Source organism: Abramis brama (genome assembly GCF_963993115.1).
Source record: "Abramis brama genome assembly, chromosome: 3".
NCBI lineage: Eukaryota > Metazoa > Chordata > Actinopteri > Cypriniformes > Leuciscidae > Abramis > Abramis brama.
The window spans coordinates 59,907,285-59,928,216 of record NC_139965.1 but is presented as its reverse complement, the minus strand read 5'-3'; the positions used below and the strand labels follow the sequence as shown (position 1 = coordinate 59,928,216).

At 35.2% G+C, this 20,932-nt stretch overlaps 1 protein-coding gene across 1 annotated transcript; it reads left to right on the top strand.

Annotated features, from left to right (window-relative positions):
* Nucleotides 1–4,554: 4,554 nt before the first annotated feature.
* nqo1 (NAD(P)H dehydrogenase, quinone 1) lies at nt 4,555–17,704 on the top strand (the record flags this gene model as incomplete). The annotated part of the gene is given in 7 exon segments (XM_084109667.1): nt 4,555–4,558; nt 9,997–10,164; nt 11,306–11,436; nt 11,524–11,532; nt 11,536–11,637; nt 11,742–11,846; nt 17,331–17,704. Coding segments are annotated over 7 exon segments (810 nt in total). The 3' UTR covers nt 17,622–17,704.
* Nucleotides 17,705–20,932: the final 3,228 nt, after the last annotated feature.

The following is a 20,932-nucleotide window of genomic DNA, read 5'->3' as shown; positions in this document are numbered from 1 at the left end:
TAGTGAAAATATGCAGTCAAACACTCTGGAGAGCATCCCAGATCATGTCCCACCAGCAGGAGGCCTTACCAGGGTCTCTATTGTGGAGCACATCCCGGTCCAGCAGCTCACCAGGGTCTCCCACTCAGCTGAATAAAAGTCTACATAATTTTTCTTATTTTATGTACTGTAAATTTAAATGTTTATGTTGATTTTGATATGTTTAACGTATGTTGTAAATAGTTGGGAAAAAAAAAAAAGGTATAAAAGAATTTGTTTCATGTAGAAATTATGACTGTCATTACAAAAATAAACAATGTCCAGAGCAATGAATTCTCTTTTATTTACTTCAAATGGGTCCTACTGTATAAACTGTTTTTTTGTTTGGTTACCCATATTGTTCAAAATATATTTTGTGTTCACTGTTCAGTAGAAGAAAGAAACTCATACAGGTTTGAAACAACTTGAGGGTGAGTAGCAGATGAATGATGACAGATTTTTTTTTTTTTTTTTTTGGTGAACTATCCCTTTAACTATAAATCAAAGTCGTCAACTCGTGTGTTGTCAATAAACTCAGAATTTGTCTTCTCACTGAAGATCACCATTATTATTATTAATTAATGTCTTGTTTTTCGAGTAGATATCTGAATATATATATATATATATATATATATATACAGTGAGGAAAATAAGTATTTGAACACCCTGCTATTTTGCAAGTTCTCCCACTTGGAAATCATGGAGGGGTCTGAAATTGTCATCGTAGGTGCATGTCCACTGTGAGAGACATAATCTAAAAAAAAAAAATCCAGAAATCACAATGTATGATTTTTTAACTATTTATTTGTATGATACAGCTGCAAATAAGTATTTGAACACCTGTCTATCAGCTAGAATTCTGACCCTCAAAGACCTGTTAGTCTGCCTTTAAAATGTCCACCTCCACTCCATTTATTATCCTAAATTAGATGCACCTGTTTGAGGTCGTTAGCTGCATAAAGACACCTGTCCACCCCATACAATCAGTAAGAATCCAACTACTAACATGGCCAAGACCAAAGAGCTGTCCAAAGACACTAGAGACAAAATTGTACACCTCCACAAGGCTGGAAAGGGCTACGGGGAAATTGCCAAGCAGCTTGGTGAAAAAAGGTCCACTGTTGGAGCAATCATTAGAAAATGGAAGAAGCTAAACATGACTGTCAATCTCCCTCGGACTGGGGCTCCATGCAAGATCTCACCTCGTGGGGTCTCAATGATCCTAAGAAAGGTGAGAAATAAGCCCAGAACTACACGGGAGGAGCTGGTCAATGACCTGAAAAGAGCTGGGACCACCGTTTCCAAGGTTACTGTTGGTAATACACTAAGATGTCATGGTTTGAAATCATGCATGGCACGGAAGGTTCCCCTGCTTAAACCAGCACATGTCAAGGCCCGTCTTAAGTTTGCCAATGACCATTTGGATGATCCAGAGGAGTCATGGGAGAAAGTCATGTGGTCAGATGAGACCAAAATAGAACTTTTTGGTCATAATTCCACTAAACGTGTTTGGAGGAAGAAGAATGATGAGTACCATCCCAAGAACACCATCCCTACTGTGAAGCATGGGGGTGGTAGCATCATGCTTTGGGGGTGTTTTTCTGCACATGGGACAGGGCGACTGCACTGTATTAAGGAGAGGATGACCGGGGCCATGTATTGCGAGATTTTGGGGAACAACCTCCTTCCCTCAGTTAGAGCATTGAAGATGGGTCGAGGCTGGGTCTTCCAACATGACAATGACCCGAAGCACACAGCCAGGATAACCAAGGAGTGGCTCTGTAAGAAGCATATCAAGGTTCTGGCGTGGCCTAGCCAGTCTCCAGACCTAAACCCAATAGAGAATCTTTGGAGGGAGCTCAAACTCCGTGTTTCTCAGCGACAGCCCAGAAACCTGACTGATCTAGAGAAGATCTGTGTGGAGGAGTGGGCCAAAATCCCTCCTGCAGTGTGTGCAAACCTGGTGAAAAACTACAGGAAACGTTTGACCTCTGTAATTGCAAACAAAGGCTACTGTACCAAATATTAACATTGATTTTCTCAGGTGTTCAAATACTTATTTGCAGCTGTATCATACAAATAAATAGTTAAAAAATCATACATTGTGATTTCTGGATTTTTTTTTTTTTTTGATTATGTCTCTCACAGTGGACATGCACCTACGATGACAATTTCAGACCCCTCCATGATTTCTAAGTGGGAGAACTTGCAAAATAGCAGGGTGTTCAAATATTTATTTTCCTCACTGTATATATATATATATATATATATATATATATATATATATATATATATATATATATATATATATATATATATATAAACTGTTCTCTCTCGTTTTAGGTGCAAAAAAAACAACAAAGAACAATACATTTAAGAGGAAAAGGTAAATATTTTGAAATATGTGAAATATATCAGATATTTTTGCCATTTATTGTCCTTGTTTCTTTCCCATTTTAGCAGTTGTCCTTGCCTGTATTCACCCTCTAAAAGTCTATTATTATCATGCACAGTTTTTCTTTACAAGTAAATGTACCTTGTTTCAAGGATATTTTATAGTAAAAACAAGACAAAGATACAGATTTTTATTGAAAAAAAAAAAATCTGAATTGCAGATCTTGCATTTTCACCAGAATACTGGTGCTTTTCACTATTCTCATAGTGTAAGATTGCAGAAAAATATATATGTTTGTAATGAACATTGATGGTGCAACAGATTTTGTGTGAAAATAAATTATAAAAGTGGTTTATTTTGTTTAAAAATCGTATAAATGTATAAGGGTAGCGAGGACAGCCTTTTACCCATTTTCACCTGTATTATTCTTTATTGCACGGCTATTGCATTGACAGCTGTGTAAGACAAATATGAAATGTTTCTCAGGAATGGCAGGCAGTGAAGAGACTGAAACCTAAAGATGCTCTTCCCTTTTTGTCGGTCATCATGTGACGCTTGTTGTTCCCCTTTGTGGGACTGATTTCAGATGCATTTACACTTGAGGATCAATTTACAGTGAGCCAATGTGCCACAACCCGTCCCTGGCGTCGATCTTTTCAGCTCTGTCTGATCTTCAGCTCATTTGCATTGAAATAACTTCCCCTTGACAAACCAGTGTGTTGTTTTAGTATTACATCTAAATCTTATGTTCACTCTGGAATATATTTGACAGCTCCTAATGGAACTTTCTTGCTTTAATCAGCTGAAACTCATAATGCGAGACGGTTCCTTCCAGCAGTTTAAATATCAATATATCCACAATTAAAATGCAGCAGAGCCACTAAAAGCAAAAATGTCTTGCCTCGGATTTTTGAGACAAATGGACTTCAACATTGCATGATTATTATATGTAGCCCTGCCCTGCAAATAAAGGCTTTATAAAAAGATACAAATCTATCTAGTGCCTGGATGTGGAATTTGATCTCTTCTATGTCATAGGATCCACCAACTATTGTTTGCGTTTTGTTCCCCTTCTGGAGCGCCCAGGGTTTTTTTCTTTGTTTGTTTTTTTGAGTACCATGCGCTCTTGAATTATATATATTTTATATATTTTTTTCTATTGCATGCTTATTTCAGGCCAAAAAGGGTTTGTTTGTCCAGCAGAAACAAAAACTGTACAAAAGAATTATATATAAATGTATTTTTAATCAAATAAATGCTGGCTTGGTGAGCATTAGAGACTTATTTTAAAAACATTAAAAACTGTACCGGTTTCTGTGTGTATATGTTTATGTTTATTTAACACTGCTAAGTGTTAGTTTTATATTTCACACAGAGCTGCAAGTAAGAAAACAATTAAAAGGTGCATGACTCCCTGAAGAAGCAAAAGTACCAGAGCTGCATTCCATTGACTCGCATATTTAACTAGATTGTGTTGTGGCAAAAATTCATTAAACAATCATCAACTGCGTAAGAGACACTCTGAAATTCAAATGATCATTAAAAAGTATTTTATTCTTGCAAGAAGTCCCAGTTGCCACACAGAAGTCACCAGTACAGTCTGTGAAACAAGTGCGACGACGAGAGGGAGGGCAGATGAGTCTATACTGCTTTCAAGGTCTTCTGCTTACAGGCCCTTATCTAAACAAGGAGAGGCTTCCCTGCTAGTTTTCTGATACTGCTAAGTTTGTTCTTACAAACTCACAAGTTCTAAATTGGGCGACCTCTGACCCTAGAAGTCAGAGGTCTCTTCTCATTCTGCCGCCTCCTGACGTCCCACCTGTTACCCAGCATTAAGAGAAACACATACACGTCAGTTTTACCACGTAGACCACGTATAGAAGGTCATTTCAATGTTTTACTGAAAGTCAATGAAAATTTTCCATAACAATTGTCACCAAGATGTCTGTTCATTTGACCAATCAGTCAAACCCTTTCCTTAACCTCACAGGTTATACATTCACAGAGCCTGAAACCTGAGACGGGATCGGACACTTCTTCGCACGCGTGCGTTGGAAGGATTATAAGAGCAGCTCATTTACAAGCCCAAGACCTTTCTCTCTTCATCCTGGTGCAGAACTGAGGATTGCATGCAACGAGAAATGGGTGAGAAATCTGCACTCATATGCATTTTATTTTAGATTAGTCAGTTAGTGTTTGACCATAACTAATTCATTGTACCATTTTTGCATCATATCTGTTAAAGGTTATAGTTCACACAAAAATTCTCTCAAATAAACTTGTATGACTTTCTTCTACACGAAAGAAGACTTTTTGATGAATGCTGGAAAACAAACAGTTTTGGTGACCACTGACTTCAATTGTATTGGCAAAAAAAACATTAATTTCTTAAAATGTTTAACAAAACAAAGAAAATCACACAGGTTTGGATAGTGAGAGAAGTAACTAGGTCAGTGATAATCTCAAGTACAAGGCAAATCCCAAGTAATTAGAAAGAAAAAAATATCAAAGGAAAGTCTTTGCTTGTTAATTCCCCCCCAAGTTTTCAACATTCTTTGGCTACGTTTGGAATGAAATATTAATATCTATATTGTGCACCAATCTAAATACTGTATGACCTAAAGTCGATTTAAAAATACTATGCATTTGCCAGAATATTTTGTGTAGGATACAATGGGGCTAAAGGCACACCTTAGGAAAAATGTGCTTTTCAATATTCCCATAGTGTGTGATTGGAGAAAACAAATATATGTTTGCATTGAACATTGGTGGAGCTACAGATTTTGTGTGAAAATAAATCATAAAAGTGGTTTATTTTGTTTAAAAATCATATAAATGTATAATGGTAGTGAGTAGGTCCTTTTACCCCACAGACACACGGAGTAAAAAACACAGTATCGATACACATTCTTTAGATAAAATAATATGCTTTTAATAATTTCTAAATTAATACTTGTTCAAAACAATCACTTTAGCAAAGTTTTTACTATTTTGTTTATTCTGATAAATAAAATAATTCATTTTTGTTCAATAAATATACCTTCATTAAAATATGTTAATATAAAAATATCTTTTAAAAATACAGAAATAAAATTATTTTAAAAAGTAAAGAGCATTGAAGGAGATCCCATAATAATTTAATATTATTAATTAATTAATTAAATATATTTTCATCATATGATATGATTCATGTAGATTTTATTTTTTAAATATGATGGTTTGATTATAAATATGGTGATTATCTCTAAGCTGAAAACTCAACTTAATATATGATATTTCCCATCTGAATCTGCACTCATGTCAACAAATGGAAAAGTTAGCCAGATATTTATTAACTTGTTATTTATTGTGCCTTTTACCCCAAATACCACGCTTTTACATATTCCTCTGTTATTGAAAAACTGCTTTAGCTACTTTGAACAAAACTGAAAATCATTAAGACCTTTATCTCAAAATATATTCTTAATTTTCAATAATAATTCTCATTTGCTACTTGAATCTACAACATTTTAAAACACATCAAATATTACATCAAGTAGCGCAGAATCAACTTTGCTGCCATCAAGAATCAGCCAAAAATCCACGTGAATCTTAAAAAGCTGTTTTGGAAAGTGCCCCGGCAAGTTTTTGTGGTTTAGAGGAAAATAAAATCAAAGGCACCTTTAGCCCTGTTTTGTCTGTCTGGTCAGTGAAAACTTTTATCTCGGTTTTGCGCTGCCTGGGTCCGGGAGTTAGTTGCTATGCTAAAATCTATCAGATCTCTTTTCAGGACATCTTTATTCCTCAGTTTGAAATCGATTGTTATTGCTGTTACTGTTTTTTACTCTTGTGGAAAATCGTGTAAATCTCCACTGCCATCCTGTGGGTAAATGACCTTAAAGGAGTAGTTCACTTTAAAGTGAAAATTAGCCCATGATTTACTCACCCTCAAGTCATCATAGGTGTATATGACTTTCTTCTTTCAGACGAATGCAATCAGAGTTATATTCTAAAATCTCCTGGCCCTTCCAAGCTTTATAATGGCAGTGGATTGCAACCAACAGATTGAAGGTCATAAAAGTGCATCATTTCCATCATAAAAGTGCATCATTTCCATCATAAAAGTGCATCTATCCATCATAAAAGTGCATCATTCCATCATAAAGTGTATCTATCCATCATAAAGTGCATCTATCCATCATAAAAGTGCATCATTTCCATCATAAAAGTGCATCATTTCCATCATAAAAGTGCATCATTTCCATCATAAAAGTGCATCTATCCATCATAAAGTGCATCATTTCCATCATAAAGTGCATCTATCCATCATAAAAGTGCATCATTTCCATCATAAAAGTGCATCATTTCCATCATAAAAGTGCATCATTTCCATCATGAAAGTGCATCATTCCATCATAAAGTGTATCTATCCATCATAAAGTGCATCTATCCATCATAAAAGTGCATCATTTCCATCATAAAAGTGCATCATTTCCATCATAAAAGTGCATCTATCCATCATAAAGTGCATCATTTCCATCATAAAAGTGCATCATTTCCATCATAAAAGTGCATCATTTCCATCATAAAAGTGCATAATTTCCATCATAAAAGTGCATCTATCCATCATAAAAGTGCATCATTTCCATCATAAAAGTGCATCATTTCCATCATAAAAGTGCATCTATCCATCATAAAGTGCATCATTTCCATCATAAAAGTGCATCTATCCATCATAAAAGTGCATCTATTCATCATAAAAGTGCATCATTTCCATCATAAAAGTGCATCTATCCATCATAAAGTGCATCTATCCATCATTAAAGTGCATAATTTCCATCATAAAAATGCATCATTTCCATCATAAAAGTGCATCTGTCCATCATAAAAGTGCATCATTTCCATCATAAAAGTGCATAATTTCCATCATAAAGTGCATCTATCCATCATAAAAGTGCATCATTTCCATCATAAAAGTGCATCTATCATCATAAAAGTGCATCATTTCCATCATAAAAGTGCATCATTTCCATCATAAAAGTGCATCATTTCCATCATGAAAGTGCATCTATCCATCATAAAGTGCATCATTTCCATCATAAAGTGCATCTATCCATCATTAAAGTGCATAATTTCCATCATAAAAATGCATCATTTCCATCATAAAAGTGCATCTGTCCATCATAAAAGTGCATCATTTCCATCATAAAAGTGCATAATTTCCATCATAAAGTGCATCTATCCATCATAAAAGTGCATCATTTCCATCATAAAAGTGCATCTATCATCATAAAAGTGCATCATTTCCATCATAAAAGTGCATCTATCATCATAAAAGTGCATCATTTCCATCATAAAAGTGCATCATTTCCATCATAAAAGTGCATCATTTCCATCATGAAAGTGCATCATTCCATCATAAAGTGTATCTATCCATCATAAAGTGCATCTATCCATCATAAAAGTGCATCATTTCCATCATAAAAGTGCATCATTTCCATCATAAAAGTGCATCATTTCCATCATAAAGTGTATCTATCCATCATAAAGTGCATCTATCCATCATAAAAGTGCATCATTTCCATCATAAAAGTGCATAATTTCCATCATAAAAGTGCATCATTTCCATCATAAAAGTGCATAATTTCCATCATAAAGTGCATCTATCCATCATAAAAGTGCATAATTTCCATCATAAAAGTGCATCTATCCATCATAAAAGTGCATAATTTCCATCATAAAAGTGCATCATTTCCATCATAAAAGTGCATCTATCCATCATAAAGTGCATCATTTCCATCATAAAAGTGCATCTATCCATCATAAAAGTGCATCTATTCATCATAAAAGTGCATCATTTCCATCATAAAAGTGCATCTATCCATCATAAAGTGCATCTATCCATCATTAAAGTGCATCATTTCCATCATAAAAATGCATCATTTCCATCATAAAAGTGCATCTGTCCATCATAAAAGTGCATCATTTCCATCATAAAAGTGCATAATTTCCATCATAAAGTGCATCTATCCATCATAAAAGTGCATCATTTCCATCATAAAAGTGCATCTATCATCATAAAAGTGCATCATTTCCATTATAAAAGTGCATCTATCCATCATAAAAGTGCATCATTTCCATCATAAAAGTGCATCTATCCATCATAAAGTGCATCTATCCATCATAAAAGTGCATCATTTCCATCATAAAAGTGCATCATTTCCATCATAAAAGTGCATTTATCCATCATAAAGTGCATCTATCCATCATAAAAGTGCATCATTTCCATCATGAAAGTGCATCATTTCCATCATAAAAGTGCTCCACACTGCTCTGGGGGGTTAATAAAGGCCTTCTGAAGCGAAGTGATGAGTTTGTGTAAGAAAAATATTCACATTTAAAACTTTATAAAGTAAAATAACTAGCTTCCGGCCAAACGAACATTCGGATCTGCCTTAAGTGTAAAGCGCAATTTCTGCGAGTAATGCGACGCACTGCTGATATTTACGCTACTTCTGACGTAGTATGTTCGTTTGGCCAGAAACTAGAATTTTACTTTGTAACGTGTTCTATGAATATTTTTCTTACACAAACTCATTGATTTCGCTTCAGAAGGCCTTTATTAACGCCTGGAGCCTGTGGAGCACTTTAATGATGGACAGATGCACTTTAATGATGGACAGATGCACTTTTATGATGAATAGATGCACTTTTATGATGGATAGATGCACTTTTATGATGGATAGATGCACTTTTATGATGATAGATGCACTTTTATGATGGATAGATGCACTTATGATGAATAGATGCACTTTTATGATGGATAGATGCTCTTTTATGATGAATAGATGCACTTATGATGGATAGATGCACTTTTATGATGAATAGATGCGCTTTTATCATGGATAGATGCACTTTTATGATGGATAGATGCACTTTTATGATGATAGATGCACTTATGATGGATAGATGCACTTTTATGATGAATAGATGCGCTTTTATCATGGATAGATGCACTTTTATGATGATAGATGCACTTTTATGATGGATAGATGCACTTATGATGAATAGATGCACTTTTATGATGGATAGATGCTCTTTTATGATGAATAGATGCACTTATGATGGATAGATGCACTTTTATGATGAATAGATGCGCTTTTATCATGGATAGATGCACTTTTATGATGATAGATGCACTTTTATGATGGATAGATGCACTTATGATGAATAGATGCACTTTTATGATGGATAGATGCTCTTTTATGATTAATAGATGCACTTTTATGATGGATAGATGCTCTTTTATGATGAATAGATGAACTTCTTTGCAATTCACTGCCATTATAAAGCTTTGAAGTGTCAGGACATTTTTTTAATACAACTCCAATTGTATTCGTCTGAAAGAAGAATGTCATATACACCTAGGATGACTTGAGGGTGAGTAAATCATGGGCTAATTCTCATTTTAAAGTGAACTACTCCTTTAACTCAATCTCTCTCCCTGTGTGTGTGTGTGTGTGTGTGTGTGTGTGTGTGTGTGTGTGTGTGTGTGTGTGTGTGTGTGTGTGTGTGTGTGTGTGTGTGTGTGTTGATGTAAACAGCACAGAAGACAGCACTGATAGTTTATGCCCACCAGAGTCCTGTCTCATTCAACGCTGCTGCGCGGGACGTCGCTGTCGAGGCTTTGACGAAGCAAGGCTATAAAGTCCTGGTGTCGGATCTCTATGCTATGAGCTTTAAATCCTCAGCTACTGCAGATGATATCAAGGGTAGGAGTTTGCTGTCATGTAACATCCTCAAATATCTACTTCATGTACAAATATAAGGAAGATATAAACTGCATTTATATTAAAAAGCTACAACTAGGTTATAGGTTAAAAAGAAGCATTGAAGTTGCAATTATCAGTGAACATGTAAGGGATAATCAATGGCTAGCTGTATCTTGGTGACACACTCACACACACACACGTCACTCAAGCACGCAGACACACATACACACACGTCACATGCACACACACACTCACACATACGTCACTTGCACACACATTCACACAAACACACACATATCACTCACACACACATTCACATACACACTCACACACACGTCACTCGTGCACACACACACACACACACACACACACACGCACACACACACACACACACACACACACAGATCAGAGATCGAGCTGTGCACTCACAGAAACATCATGAGCCCTGAAACTTGATTTAAACAAATTTTGATCTTACCGCTTTTCTCTGTCTCTGTATTTGATGTAAAGCAGGCCGAATGCTAGATCTAACGAGCCGTAACTGACGGAAATAACGATAATTTTTTACCCCTCTGGTCAAATATTACGCTGCAAATATAAATAACAGCTTTAAGTTGTCAATGCTGGTAAATGACCGTGGTATAAGCAGGATAATCCACGGCTAGCTGTGCAATAAACCATTTCAATGCACTGTATACCAGCTTCCTCTTGCTCTGATTGGTTGTTTACCTGAATGTGCTCCTAAATAAATAAAATTTCATTTAATGCACAGCCAGCCGTGGATTATCCCTAACTTAATTCACACCTTCCAGCCAATCAGAATCGAGTATTCAGACAGACCATGCTATAGACGCATCTTTTTCAGCAACACTTGATCAATTAATACTAACACTTTCTCTTCTATTCTATATCCATTCACACACACACAAAAAAGTACATGTACTGTGTTAGACTAAACTGGGAAGGGTCATAGCACTTGCATATTGTTGTCCTGTTGTTAGTTTAACTGCTCTCATTTGGATAAAAGTGTCTGCTAAATGAATACATTTACATTTACATTTACATTTATGGCGTTGCAAGCGCCAACGCTCTACTGTTTGAGCTACAGGAAAGGAGCATTATATTACTGTAACTATTACAGGCGATCTGAAGAACCCTGAGCACTTTGTGTACAATGAGGAGATGATGGCGGCATGGCAGGACGGGCGATTGAGTGACGACGTTTCAGAAGAACAACACAAGCTGGAGCAAGCAGAGCTGGTGATCTTTCAGGTAATACTGCCATACTCATGTCAAAGTATAGTGTCATACATTTCACCTCCATCTCAGAACAATAACATGATTTGATTATATTCACAGTTCCCTCTCTAATGGTTCAGTGTTCCTGCCATCATGAAGGGCTGGATAGACCGAGTCTTAACTCAAGGGTTCGCCTTCACCCTGCAGAAGATGTACGACAACGGCATTTTTAAGGTCTGAAAAAGGCTTGTTTTGTGCACCTGACACTGTTGATTCCTGTTTTTGTGATTCTAATGGTGATCATATTTAGTTAAAATGTCGTGCACCATTCACACCAGGATAAGAAGGCCATACTTTCATTCACCACTGGGCATGCGACAGAGTCCATGTTTCTGGCCGAAGCCGTTCATGGAGACATCAATGTTCTCCTTTGGCCTTTACAGGTGAGATACATTTCTCATATCATGACTTTTGTTTGACCTTTCAGTTCAGTGTACTAGTTTCACAGCTTAAAACATCCCTCCCAAACAGAGCATTTATTCAAATTAAGCTGCGAAAACAAATCTTTGTGCAAATTTGTCGGCCAACCGTCCTGTAGGGGAGAGCTTTTTGACTCTCTCAGTTTGTGTAAATCAACTTGGGGTTCAGAGTATTTTTATCATTTCCCATATGTCCAGTACAATTATGTGGTTTTGTTTCATTAATACAGCGTAGGGGTGTCGCAATATACCGGTGTTGACGATAATCGTGATATTCAAAGCATGAAATATCGACATCGTGTTAATTTAGAGTGTGACAATATACCGGTATTGGCGATAATAACCACAATGTTTAAAATGAATAGGACTCTTATGATAACATGACACGTAAATACTACAGCGCCAGTACCTGGTTGACCTCTCAAGTGGCAGTATTGCACCCGCGAACACCTGTCAAGAAGACGACGCAGCGCTCGTCCGCGCCCGCGCAGCTAGAGTGAAACACTCTGACAGTGACTCTGTCCACAACCGAAAAAAGTAAGCTCGCCAGTAATAAGAAAAGAGTTCTTCGACTTCATCAAAGAAAACAGCACATTAAAGATGGTCGCACACCGGACGAGAAGCGCAGCGCCACGTATTTAAAATTAGAACACATTCTGTATGAGTGTACACCTTTTACAGTCTATGGTGTACACACACCGGCGGCGCCCAGCAACGGCTCAGGACCTTGTTCAAAATCCTGCCGCGACACAGAGCGCCATTTACATCGTTTTATATTAAATTTACATTATATTTACATTATATTTGTCTCAAATCATCCTAAATGATTTCACCCCTGTGCTGCAATATACATTTAGTTTTACATTTATTTACAGAAATCAGCTGCTTGAATGAAAATTGCTGATGTTATCGGATTTTCAGGTGATATTCTCAATGCATTCAGTTAACGGACGCTCTGAGGTAAAGTGTTCAGATGACAGACTCAGCAACTATTGTATTTAATTGTACAGTATAATCATAACATAGTACAGACATTATCTCAATTCCATAATGTCCTTAAACATAATGACATTGCTGGCCATAAACTGAGAAAGTGCGCGTCCGCTGTGCGATACCTCGAGTTGTCATAGACGCGACGCGGCTATTATTTTACTAGTCATGGAATGGGAAACGTGACATTAACTGTTAACAGGGGGTTTCTGTGTTCATATATTTAATAAAGGGTGATTATTAAAATTAAGAACCCTGTTTTCTTTACTCATCTTATATTTGTATTTGCACTTGATTTTTTTTGTTCAGATCTGTTATCTGCATGACTTTATTGGCAATAGGTTTAAGAGCTTTTCAGTTCTTCAGGAAACCTTCAGACAGTGTTTGGCTTCAGTTTAAAACCAGATAAACTTCACATGCTTGTCTTCCTTCACAAAAATTTGCCATAGATTGAGTACGCAAGAAGTAAAAATGCATGTGCCTTGTGTTTATTAGTATCCTTATGTTTGTTGGGTAAAAAAGAAAAACTATATAAACAAAGTAAAAATTAATTTGACCCCCCGCCCCATAGATTCTATAGATATCGCGATATATCGATATCGTGAAATCTTTTGGCCACAATAACCGTGGTGTGAAAAATCTAACATCGTGACAGCCCTAATACAGCGTATACTTTTTTCTTAATTTACCCTGAAAGAAGGGAAGTGAAATGTGGGATTTAAAATGTTATCTGGTCTGATCAAAAAATATACAAGACAAACTAAAATATTTTCTCAATTAATATACAATTATTAACTTTTTCATATAAAAAAAATGCCATTTATTTAATAATTAAAAATAAACACTTTTTTGGAGTTTGACAACAAACACACCGCAAAACACAGCTATACAGCATAGTTCAAAACATAATAATGATAAATAATTTCTGATCAGTCTTTATTCACCTTTTTCTCATGGTTTCTCAATAGAATTCATAAAAGTATAGAATATAATAGCGTAGTTTTAACAGGGGCTCATTGTAACGCAGTGTGACAAGATGCCCCGCCTGCACAACTGTGGCGAGTGTCTTCTCCTGGTTAGATCAGCATTAAAGAACTGTTAAATAACAGATATAAAATAATATCAGATTTGTCTAATTTTAAACAAACACAAAAAACAGAGATGATAACTTTACATAAGTAAGAATTTTACTTTTGCTATAAATTTAATCTTTAGTGATATCTTCCAAAGATTTCTGAATTTTGGTGTAATTTTGTCCTTTATATAGTGTTGATATGGCAGCTAGTAAATAGACTAGGTTTCGTCATGATAGCATGTGTGGAAGTATAAAACCAGTGTGTTACAACTGCGTGCGTTAGTTTGTGCCCCGCTCACCCCTATAATATGGGGTAATCCTGGATCAGTGTTGCATTGTGTATTAAATCCATATGGAATGTGTTTTGTCATATATTTTAGACACCCAAAAACCTGCCCTTTAAAGGCCCCCTGAAATCAAAATATAAGTTTTTTAGCTTTTAGTATGAATATGTTAGCCTTAAGGTTATGAATAAGCTGGTGTGTTCCAAAACAATGACAAAATTCGCTTTTAGGAGATATAAGCATTCAAAACGCTAAAATGGATCAGGGATTTTTATGACATCACCGCGGACTTCAGCTTCTCATCACATCTTCTGTCCAATCAAATGCTCTGTAGAATCTAAAGCTCCGCCCCCTATGCTATAAATACCACCTGACCAAAGCGAGCGCTGACGTGTCACGGAGCAATATGTGTTGGAGTGAACGCTCGAGTTTTATTCTGTTTTCCGTTGGTTGAGAATGAAATGGATAGAATTTATTCACACCTCTATTATTGAATCCAACGTATCATCAGCGCTCGGATTCGCTTTGCTGTCAAGTACGACTTGCAGTCTGTGAGGTAAACTAAACGCTATTGGCTAATTTGAAAAGAGGGAGGAGCCATTCAATATGTCCCGCCTTAGCTTCCCGTTTCAGTGGAAATTATGTCAGCGCATCATCATACAAAGCTGCGCGTTCCAAGACACTTCAGTGGGACTTGATACACTTCAAGCAAAATCGAAGAACGAATTGGTGTGACGTCATTTCGAACAAAATCAGGCCAAAATGAAGTTCGTTTCAGGAGTTTGAAACAGCCAAAGCGAATATTCCAGAAAAGTTCACTCTAGCTGGTAAACGCCTCTGAACTGCCATTGGCCTGTGGTGATGATGTAATAGGTGGGTGTGGCTCTGAGGCTCCGCCTTCTTTTATGAGTACAAATGGTTAATTTTTTTCTCTGGTTCATTTCTTCTGTTCAGTCCGTCGAGGTCAGACGCGAGTACAGCATGAACACCCTGGAGAGACGCTTTATAGTAGAAACTGAAGCTGTAATTCTAATTGAAAGAGACACTGACACCGTTTTTCATGTGTAATTACTGTAAAGCTGCTCTTTTAAATCAATCTATTGTATAAAGTGCTTTATATAATTCAGTGTGACATGACTTTACTGGAGAGACGAATTGCATAGCAAACATCCACATATCCATGATCAGATGCTTTCTGAACTGCTGTTTTCTCACCGCTGTCATTTTTGTTGTTTATTTTGTTATTGAGAGGAAAATGTGCAGCACATATTTACATATTCATCTAAACGCCGCTCTCAATGTCAGATGTTCGCTAACAGTAAACCTCTGGTCACGAAAAAGAAGATTATATCAGGGCCTTTAGCTTACGCCACTCTCAGCAAAATATCTACTTGTAAAATTAAAAGGCCACCAGGAAAATGTGACTTTTTCATAGGTGTGGTTTCAGATGTTCATATATATTTTTTGTACATTTAGAATACATTTTAGTACTAGTTATTTAATTCTAATTATAAAACAATTAGGTCCAGTCCTTGATTCTCATATAAGAAACAATACTAAAATTCAGAGTCAGTTCATTCGCATTCGGAGATCGACTATTTTTGACTGTCAAAATGCCGGCGGACACACAGATACAGCGAGTTGTTCAAAATCTTTCTTTTTAGTAAACTCTGTGTACACAAACAATGTTCTCAATGCTGGAGTTCATGTGTAGAGCCCCTGGTGATACTTCCAGCACAGTTTCATGTTGTGTCGAGCCTTCTTAGTGTTTTAAAAATAGCGATTTTGATGTTATCATAGTTGTGTCCCATTCACTCCCATTCAAAAGGCAATTTGACCGAATACGAAAATACGGTCAAACTTAAAAGTGGCGTTTCCATCCTAATTATGCTTTTAAACGAAAGTTTGCCTCGAGTAGATTCACAAAAAGACCCTAGGTTGCATTTTGGCGAGAGTTACCCTTTAAAACTGTGACATGTATTAGGGCTGGGTAAAAAATATTGATTTCTCGATTTTAATCGATTCTCATTTTTACGAACCGATATCGATTCTTAAATCCCAAGAATCGATTAGTCGTCCTGTTCTCAGTTGATGAATAAATGGAACATTGTAGCGCGAATCCCATCCAATAAATCGCAATAATCTTTGTGCTGTGTTATTATTGATAAGAAACAAAGTCTCAGATTTCAATTACGTCCATTTTCTTACGAAATTCAAAAACATAAATACTATGTTGGCGCTGTGGCGTGAGATCGCTCTGGCTCAGCTCAAGAGAAGCACATGATCTTCTCTTCTGGCTTAATAACACCAGTTACAGCGCGAAATAAACATGAATGAGCATCTGAAAGTGTGTTAAAAGACAGAGTACAACTTATCGAAGTCCGTATCATGTGACATGGAATCGCTCAATCAGTGTTTCAACCGTGGAAAGACGTTAGTAAACAATGTCATGTAACGTCACATTTACCTCAGAAAAAACATATCCAGTGACCATAAACTCGTTAGTCAGCTAGAAAAATTAACTCTAGAGAGGAGCAGTTTGCTAAATATATGCACCATATTACATATTCATTATAATTTTTAATGTTCTGGCTAATGTAATAAATCTGGCAGGTTTTTATGACAGCCACCATTTAAATGTTTATATTTCATATAACTTTATTGTTATAAAAATAAATAAGTGTAATTTAAGTGTTTGTATACAAATCAGTTAATTTTTACCTTCAATATTATAGTAGGCTAATGAAGCCTATAGGCTACCACTGACTCATATAGTATAATAGTTAAGAGATTTGTTTTCCTTGAGAAAATTTGCCATGTATTGTACCTGATATCCAAAATAATCAATATTGAATCGGAATCGGAATCGGAAGCTTGTGAATCGAAATCGAATCGAATTGTGAAAATTGTGTCAATACCCAGCCCTAACATGTTGGCGTCAGAGAATTCACTAAAATATAACGTCCACTACAGTGGATGAAAGTCTATTCCTGGGTCCCGGGAGGATGATACGACATCTTTGAGATTATTATTATTATTTTTAACATTGATTAAGAAAAATGTAAATTACAAAGAGTTTTTGTGTTTTCTTGCACACAGAATGGAGTGCTGCGCTTCTGTGGGTTTCAGGTCCTCGCTCCTCAGCTCTTCTGGTGTCCGGCGCACTCGCCAGCGAGCGTGAGAAGTCAAATGTTGGAAGCGTGGCGGGAACGGCTTCACGGCGTGTTTGCCGAAAAGCCCCTGTCCTTCGCTCCCACCGAATACTTCGACCTCAGTTTCCAAGGAGGATTTCGTCTTCGGCCGGAGGTCAGAGAGAAGTGTGTGTCTCTCACTCATGGCATCACCACAGCTCTCCCTCCAGACAACCAGACCAAAGCTAAAGAAAGCTGAAGGATCCAGCCAAACAACGCTAGTTACTCGTTCAAAGAATCGTTAGCAGAATAAAGGAAGTTTTAAGAGAAATGTGCTTGAGATTATAATATCAGTCATTTATGCTAAACAAAGCTAGTTACTCTGGAAACACTTTACAATAAGGTTCATTAGTTAACATTAGTTAATGTAGCCTATAAACTAACAAGAACTAACAATGAGCAATACATTTGTTATTGTATTTATTAATTTTTGTTAATTTTAGTTAATAAAAATACAGCCGTTCATTGTTTGTTCATGTTAGTTCAAAGTGCATTAACTAATGTTAACAAATACAACTTTTGATTTTAATAACTTAATAAATGCTGAAGAAGTATTGTTTTTTCTTAGTTCATGTTAACTAATGAACCTTATTGTAAAGTGTTACCGTTACTCTTTCAAAGGATCGTTAGCAGAATGAGGGAGTTTTAAGAGAAATGTGCTTGAGATGAGATTATAATATCAGCCTGTCATTTATGCCTTATATAGCCAACATTATACCAGCAATAAGCAACTGAATAATGTGACTAATCAATAATTCTTATGTTTACTGATATCTATTGTTATTTTAGTATTTATACTCATCTTGGTGTCTTAATGAAGTAACTTGTCAAATATAGATTATATATATATATGACTATTTTTGATTTTTTAGATATATATTTTTTTAAATATAGATATTTTATTTTTAATTAAAAATCTGGGCATTTTAATGTGTTAACGCATCTGTTGTGTTATGATAAGCTCATAATCATGTTGTTTTACATTTTGAGATTTTGACTACAAATACAAAAAAATAAATAAATATAAGAAAGTACTATTTTGTTTTGGATGTTTTTTTCCCCACAGAATCTCAAGATTTTTTATTTATTCTTTGTATAATGTATTATTTTAAAATAATTGATGTAACATTATGTTGGGTACATAGCCTAAATGAACAATAAAAAAAGGTCAACTTTAAAAAATATTACATTTTACATTTTAACTGAAAGGTTGAATTGTGTTCATAATAACAATGCTGTTTTTGATTTCTTTGTGTTTCATTATTAAAGTTAGGTAGTATTTCACGCTTCACAAAAAAAAAAATCACTGTCATTAAATCAGCTGGTTTCCACTGTGACAACATGCCCCACTAGAGCCAGTTTGTTTATTAGCTGTTTTTTGCTTGGTCAATAACGGTGGAAATGTTCAACAGCTTTTTGTATGTATGTGTCTTTAAACTGACTTTAAAAACTAAATCTACTTTTTTTTCTTTTCTTTTTTCTTTTATTGAAACAAATGACTCAAAAACCTTGATTCCAGCATACCAGTATACATCAACAATGCTTCACAAATATCACATCTTTAAACAAATTAACAAGTCATAAACATATATATATATATATATATATATATATATATATATATATATATATATATATATATTTCCTCCTTTTTCCTATTGAGACATTCAAGATTCATAGAATTTAGTAAACATAGTGGGGACGTTATAATATAAAGAATTTCTCCATAAAGTTTAACAAAATTTCATTATTTTTATTTTTAATTAACTTTAACAACTTCTTTAGCGATTCCATCTCGATTAAGAATAAATTACATTTAGGTATGCATTTTGCAAATTTTTGTTTATGGATGTAATATTTACCATGCAAGATGTAGAAGTTCATCACATATTTAGACATGTTGCTTCTGTGTGTGAAAGAACATCTTTTAGAGATAATTTATAATTCACCTTTCTTGGGGCAAAGAGAAAAGAACTAACTTCAGACCAAAATTTTAAAGATAAATCACAGTTGTAAACTAAATCTACTTTGAGATACATTTATTGACAATTTGCCACATTGTGGTGACTTTTTTCTTTTTTTGAAGGTTCAATGGGACCTTTTTTTATTGAATACAAAATCTGAATACTTACCAATACTACAAAATGGCATAAACAGTCAATATAAAGAGAAGAAAAAAAAAGGCTAAATAAAATAAAATAAAAAAATAAACATAATAATACATCAAATTAAATCATAATAATTCGAATACAAAATACAGATTCGATTATAAAATACAAACACATTACACGGTTTTCTTGGATTCTGGCATCTGAGAAGCATTTTATTTCATTTCTGACTATAATAAACAAAGGAGGAGATTTAAAGAATCTACATTTATGTATAAAGCATTTTGCCAATAATATAATGTTATTAATCAGATCAAATAAAACAACAATCTTTGGTGCCCCGGTGTGGTGACAGATCGAGTCTCCCCTACGCGCTGACGTCACAGGCTCACGCACACTGACCGCGACGCGAACACGTCATTCGGATGCGCCAGCGCGTCATTTGCTGCAACGCAATCCCAGCCATCCCACCCCAAACTCCCAGTATTCCCGGCGTCCTGTACCGTTATTCCTCCATATCTGAACTGAAGTTGAAGCGCTGATATTATGGGTGGAAGTCCAACATGAACTGAACTTTATTTATTTGCCTGTAAAGAAGCGCTGCGCGGTACGTGTTGCGTCTATTTATATACAAACTGCTTTATTTGTTTTTATAAAAATGTCTCATTCGCTGTGGATAAACAGTGTTATTGTCAGAGCTGTTGATGTCATGCACTGACAAAGCTGTAGCCATCGATGTTTTCATTTTAAAATTAGCCAGAAACAGGAATCTCTATCACAAGGTTATACTTTTATTATTGTTGTTTTATTCCCATCATGCACTAAACGAGACCTTTTACAACACAGCATTTCCCTAGATAACGGAAACGGTGCTAATGGAAAAAATGTAATAAATAAATAAATAAAAAAATCAGAATTTTAAAATGCATAAAGTTCCCATTATAATTTATTTTAATTATCCAATAACAAGACAGTATCCCAACAGTATATCTGAGAAAGATCAGACTTTTATTTAGGGAAAAAAATAATTTATCTGGGATTTGAGTATTTGTTTTAGCTCCAATCTTTCACTTTCATTCAGGGTTTTTTTCCTCAACGTTTTAAACTGATCAGTTTTCATTGAACATTTTGAATGTACTGTACAATATACTTTAAATGGCGCTGCTGTTTTTTAAAAGCACATTTTTTCATGATTATGAGGTTAAAAAAACTGCATGTATAATTATAAAGTTTCTGAAGTTTCTAATAAGCAATTGTTATTATCTATGAGTTAAATAACAGGGACAATACAACTTTATTATTATTAAGTTATTATTATTAACATTTTTAAGTTATTATGAATTATTGTACAATTATTACAATGAGTTATTATGATACTGGTATTAACTCAATTAGTTTTAAT